This window comes from Equus przewalskii, unplaced genomic scaffold (genome assembly GCF_037783145.1).
Source record: "Equus przewalskii isolate Varuska unplaced genomic scaffold, EquPr2 ChrUn-6, whole genome shotgun sequence".
In the NCBI taxonomy this organism is placed as follows: Eukaryota; Metazoa; Chordata; class Mammalia; order Perissodactyla; family Equidae; genus Equus; species Equus przewalskii.
Window position 1 is genome coordinate 2,325,516 of NW_027228754.1, and position 6,337 is coordinate 2,331,852.

The following is a 6,337-nucleotide window of genomic DNA, read 5'->3' on the forward strand; positions in this document are numbered from 1 at the left end:
GAAAAAAAGCTGTAGAAAAATGTAAAAGTTCCTGATTCAACAGGAGACTTGAGTCAAAGGAAAATAACACTATGTTTTTGAATAGGGAGACTCAAGATCATGAAGATGTCAATTTTCTACAAATGAATCTATAAATTCAGTAGGATTCCAATAAAATAATATGAGAGTTTGATTTGCTTGTATGTGGGTAACTGTGTTGAGTATATTATGTGTGTTGGGGCTGGAAGGGGGCATGTAAATTAAACAAGCTGCTTCTAAAATTTATAGGAAAATTTAAACAAAGCAAAACATCCAAAAGCATTCTGAAGAAGAATAATGGCAAATAACTAGCTCTATTAGATAGCAAAACATAAAAAATATCTATGGTAAATAATGTTGTTGACACTTGGAATGAATATATAGAGACAACAGAATAAAAATTCTACCTTGTTCCCACATTCCACATTCTACATTGTTTCAGAGGACTTGCATTTGCCCCAAAGAAGGGACAATGCAAAAGAATCCAGAAAAAAAAGAAGTCCATTGAATTTCAAAAAAATTTTTAAAACTCATAACTAAAACATTTGTCTTAAAAGCTGAAACATTTTTTAACTTTAGCAAACTTTTCGGGAGAGACAAGCCTCTTCTAGTTTATTAAAAAATGATTTTGAATATCAAAAGCCTAAGTACTAAAGTAATTTGTATGTGAAATGTGTAATGTAAACTATAGAGTTAAGAAGAATTCAGGTTTTCCTGCCAAAATAAAATAAAGGCATCCAGCTTTGTGGAGAACACAGTAGAGTTATTGGATATTAGGGAAGGCCCAGTCTTGCACCTGCCAGCTAAACCCTTCTGTAGGGAAGGATCTGATAAAAGCAGGAGTCTGGCCCTTATTTCCCAGAGGAGGCTCTAAGAAAAGGCCTGAATCCTGGTGGAGCAGAAATGGGTGAGTGAGGCTTGGTGACACCTCACTGAGTCCTATTCACTCCCTTACAGGGTCCAGGATGCAGCTGAATGCCCAGGTGCTTGCAAGAATTGGCTAAGAGAAGGCCAGTGGACCTAGAGTAATCACAAGGAAGATGAAGTACAGGGACCACACTGATTAGAGAATGTGACAAGACCAGAGTCATCTCAATGGATGCCAACAAGAATAGGCACTGAGGGTAGTGTACCTCCATAGAATCCAACATGGGCAGGTGGATGTAACCATGGATCAGGTTCTCCCTCCTCAATGCTAAGAAAACTAGAAGCCCTGACCAGAATTTGATTCACCTCCTAGGATAATGGGGAAGAAGGAAGAGGAGCAGGACCTTGAATTTCATTGCGTTTACTCATAAAATTACTCAATCACTAAATTGCCTTAGTTTACATGAAAAAGACTAGATGGAAGACTTTTTCTCCACCAGGCAGATTGGGAGCTCTGAATTACAAAGTAGACTGAATTTGCAGAACTTTTTTGAAGCTAGATTTTTGTGTGCTTGCTTACATAGCCTATAAAATTCACAATCACTTTGTACATTTTATTTGATATTTTTGTATTTCAAAAATATTTTACAATGAAAATACTGTGTATTCATGTATTTCTTATGTATCTTTTTACAAATAGCTCAATATAGTAATTTTGATTTGCTCAGTAATTACAATTGGTAATCATTATAGTTTTATTCAACACATTTTGTGTCACAAATTGAGTCTAAAGTTCACTCTCATACCTTTTTATATTGTTGAGATGAAGAACAGTAAATAATCTTTTATTATTCCGTTTCTAACTCAGTTGCTTTAATTTTACGGATGTTTTCATGTCAAAATCTTTTATTGTTGACTTTTTTCAGCGTTTCAGGAGTAATAAAATTATCTAATTTATCAGAAAGGTGTTATACTGCCTCTTTTTCATATTTCCATTTAATTCTCTTTCCTTGCCTTTGTGACTTGGCTTACAAAGGGCAGGAGAGGACCCAGTCTGAAGAACGTTTTCTAAATTCTTTTTGGTTCCTCCTGACCCTTCCCCTGTTCTGCCTTCTACTCTCCTATCTCTGAAAGCTCCAATTTGGATCTTCTTTTAATTTTTCTTTCTTCTTAGCTAATTTCATAGCATTCTTTTGGCAGCCTGCTCCCTGAGCCATCAGTTTCCTCTTCCTCTGAGCCTGTTGTTCACCCTGTCCGTGAGGCAGACATTTCTTTCAGCCCCACAGGGGCTTCTTCCTGTGGCTTATCTTTAGCCAGAAGTGAAGGATCAGACCTAGTCATGTAAGCTCTGTTTACAAGGCCAGAGCTCCTTGTCTGTCATATGTGGTTAGGAGTCCTTTCCGCTTAACTCTCCTTCTCTCCCACCCCCAACTCCTAGTTCCCTTTCCTTTGGAGTCCCACATGTGCACGGCAGGAAACTTGCAGTGAGTTGCTTGAAAATATTCTCTCTAGAAGATTTTTAGCTCTTTCCAAATCCATTTCCTAAAATATATTTATACATATATTTGCTTTGCTTATATTATTAAAACAAAAGGCAACTAGATTTCTGCACAATATCCTTTCTAGTAACCACTTGTCCAAGCACCTAATTTATGATAAAAAAAAGATTCAGTTGAGTGGTGGTTTTAATGGGGTTTTTACTTCAGCAAATTGGACTGGTCACCTTAAATTTAAGCATGATAGAAACACGATCACACTCTGACCTTGTAATTATCTCCTGGAATGGAGCCAGTAGATGTCTGTTTACAAGTCTGCAGAGTGACTTGTGTTTTTATTATGTTACCAAAGAGGTTGAGGAAGAAAGAATCAATTATTAGAGGCTAGCTCACAGCTTCACTTTTGCCCTGGCTCTGGCTGTGATGTGTGAGACTTCACCAATCACTTGAAACCCAGGCTCTATAACTTTTCCTGTAATCTTCCATGTGGGAGACATGCACGCCTATCTGGGTAGAGATTTCATCTTAGGAAAAGGATTTCCTACCCACCACTCTCCGCAAAGCATCCTGGACTTCCTTGTTTCTCAGACTGTACACAACAGGGTTCAGTAAAGGTGTTATGACTGTGTAGGTCACTGAGATTAACTGATCCTGATCTTTGGTGTTCTCTGATTTGGGTTTGAAGTAGGCAATGGAGGCACAGCCATAGTGGACAATGACCACAGTGAGATGGGAGATACATGTGGCAAAGGTCTTCTTCCGGCCTTCAGCTGAGGCAATCTTGAGAATGGTAGAACTAATGAGGACATAGGAGATGAAGAGGAAGGTGGCAGGGGCTGTGATGGCCAAGAGGCTGATAATTAAGGTCAGAATGTCATTGATGATTGGGGTAGCACAGGCCAGGTCCAACAGCGGTCGAACATCACAGAAGAAATGCTCAATCAGTGTCTTGCAAAAGGGCAGTCTGAAAATGGCCACAGCCTGAAGTAGTGAGAGTGAGAACCCTGTGGCACAGACTGAGGAAGCCAGCACGGCACAGACCCTCCAATTCATGATGATTGAGTAATGAAGTGGGTTGCAGATGGCCACATAGCGATCATACCCCATTACTGCTAGCAGGAGGCAGTTGGTGATGGCAAAACCAAGGAAGAAAAAGAGCTGAGTCCCACAGCCCTCCAAGGAGATAGACTGGCTCAAGCCTACCAGGCTGGAAAGCATGCGTGGGATAATGACCAGGGAGTAGAAAGTCTCTGATGTGGAGAGGACACTTAGAAAGAAATACATGGGAGTGTGGAGGTGATAGTCAATACAGATAATAGTCACAATGATGACATTGCCAGTCAGAGTTAGGATGTACAGGGTAAGAAACACCACAAAAAGTGTGAGCTGATGTTCTTGGAAGGTGGAGAAACCTTGGAAAACAAACTGTCTCACCTCTGTGTAGTTGGCTGTCTTCATTCAGGATCTTGGGTCTGAAAGATAAAGAGAAAGTCAACAGCATCTCCTGGCACAAGAGACTGCCCTGACCTCTGGTGAGCACATGGTCCAGAGTAAAGATTCAATAACACAAGGACCCAGTTCAAAACTTCATGAATCAACTGCCTTTTACAGAGACATGGCAGATTAGGTGCTAGAACTTGAAGTAAAGATACAGAAAATTTGAGCAACAATATTGGAAAGTTTGAGGTAAAGCATGTTCAAGTATACCTGGGTTATTAAAAAAAAAATGACCACCTATGTATGGCCCATGAAGCGAGTCTCAAAAATTTCTTAAAACTGAATTTTCTTAAAATGTAGACCACGTTCTCAGGCCATAGTGTGGTTTAGTTAGAAATTGCTATGAAAAATAACTTGAGAAATTGCAAATGATTGATAATCATGTTAGAAGGTTCAAAGAAGGACTTATAATGGAAATTAAAAAATATTTAGAACTAAATAATAATAAAAGAATCACATACCAAAAAGTGTACAATGCATTTAGAACATTAGCATAAGGAAGTTTATAGTTTAAAATGTTTGTTTGTTATTTTAAAAAAGACACTGAAAATTAATGAATTGAGCATCCATTCTAAGAAGTTATGAAAACAAGATAGAAAAGAAAGTTGAAGGAAAAAAAACAATGATGATAAAATAGATGTTAATGATATATAAAATATAGATAAAATAGAGAAGATAACCTAAAGTAAAAGTTTATAAACTTCAGGTAAACTGCTAGTGAAACTGACCAAGAAAAACAAATGAGGACAGAAACTCTATTATGAATGAATAAAGGGACACAATTACAGAATTTTCAGACAGAAAAAGATGTAAAGTAACATATGAACAGCTTTATCTCAATGCATTTTTAAACTTTAGTGAAATGGACACATTTCTAGAAAAAAAAATTACTGACCAATATTGAAACAAGAAGTAGAAACCTGAAAACGATTCTAAGAAACAGAGACAGTTAGTGAAAAGTCTACAAATAAATCTCCAGAAAAATTTACCAATAAATGCTATAAAACATTCAAGAATAAATCAATTTCAATCTTACACAAACTATTTTGGGCAAAAGAAAAAGAGGGACTACTCCTCACCTCATTTTATGAAGCCAGAATTATCTTGACACCAAATTTAACAGACCAATCTTACTCGCAAATATAGATGTAAAATTCTTAAGCAAAATGTCATCAAACCAAATCCAGCAATGTATAAAATGGGTACACGACCAAGTTGGTTTTGTTTCTGAATGCAAAGTTTATTTAACATTAAAGCAGTCCAATTACATATTTCTTCAAATAAACTGTTTAAAGGAAAAAAGTCATATGAATATTTCAATAGCTACCAAAAAATTTTTTAAATTCATTATCTACTTATGAGAAGAACCTTTAGTACACTAAGAATAAAAGATTTTCTTTAAACTGATCAAAATGTGTATGGCAATTCTACAGCCAACGTATACTTAGTGGTGAGATACTGAAGGTTTCGCTTTAAGATTTGGAACAAGATAAGAGTGACTCCTTTATCCACTGCTCTCCAACATTGTACTGAACATTATAGCCAGCCCGGTAAGGCAAGAAAAAGAAATTAAAGATATAAGGATTGAGAAGGAAGAAATTCTTTACAGATGATGTGATTGTGTACATAGAAAATCCAGAAGAAAGTACTGATAAACTATTAGAAGTATTAAGAGAGTTTAGCAAACTTTCTGGTAAAAAATTTTATTTGTAAAAATTCATCACATTTCTGTACTTCAACAAACTGATAGCAAATTAAATTTCAAGGAACTACCATTTATAATAGCTTAAAATATAAAGTACTAAGGAATAAAGAGCTTTATCAAGAAAATTACAAAAGCTTAATGAAGAAAACTAAAGAAGACTGAAATAAATGGAGCAATACAGCATGCTTATGAATGAGATCTAATATTACGAAGATCCCAATTAATCCAAAATCTATGAATTTGTAGTCTATAAATTCAGTGCAATTCAATCAGAATCCCAAATGGGTTCTTTTGGTTTGTTTGTTTGTTGGATTGACAAATGACACTAAAATTTATATGGAAGTATAAAGATCCAAGAGAAGCCAAAATGCTCTTGAAGAACAAAAACAGGAAGAGAGGATTTGCCCTTCAAATATCGTGACTTATTATAAGGCTGTAATAAGTAAGAAGGTGTGGTATTGGCACAGGGATAAACAACCACACCAATGGAAAACAATGGAGCTCTGAAACCTGGAAACTCTCCACAACAGAGCTGGCAGTGCAAATTAGCGGAAGGCATGGAGTAGTCAATTAACAGTCCTGGAATAGTTGATTATTCATGTGAGAAAAAAAGAAATTAGATTAGCTTGCCCTATACAAAAAAATAAGTTTCAGATACATTAAAAACCTAGGACAAAACAAAGAAAACACCCTATGAAATGTTTAGAAGATAATATATGAGAATATTTTTAAAACTTGGGATAGTAAAAGTTAT

At 36.2% G+C, this 6,337-nt stretch overlaps 1 protein-coding gene across 1 annotated transcript; it reads right to left on the reverse strand.

Annotated features, from left to right (window-relative positions):
* Window positions 1-2,906: 2,906 nt before the first annotated feature.
* On the reverse strand, window positions 2,907-3,839 carry LOC103553942 (olfactory receptor 10J1-like). The gene has a single exon (XM_008524719.2). It carries the CDS (start codon window positions 3,837-3,839, stop codon window positions 2,907-2,909), a length of 933 nt encoding a protein of 310 aa, XP_008522941.1.
* Window positions 3,840-6,337: the final 2,498 nt, after the last annotated feature.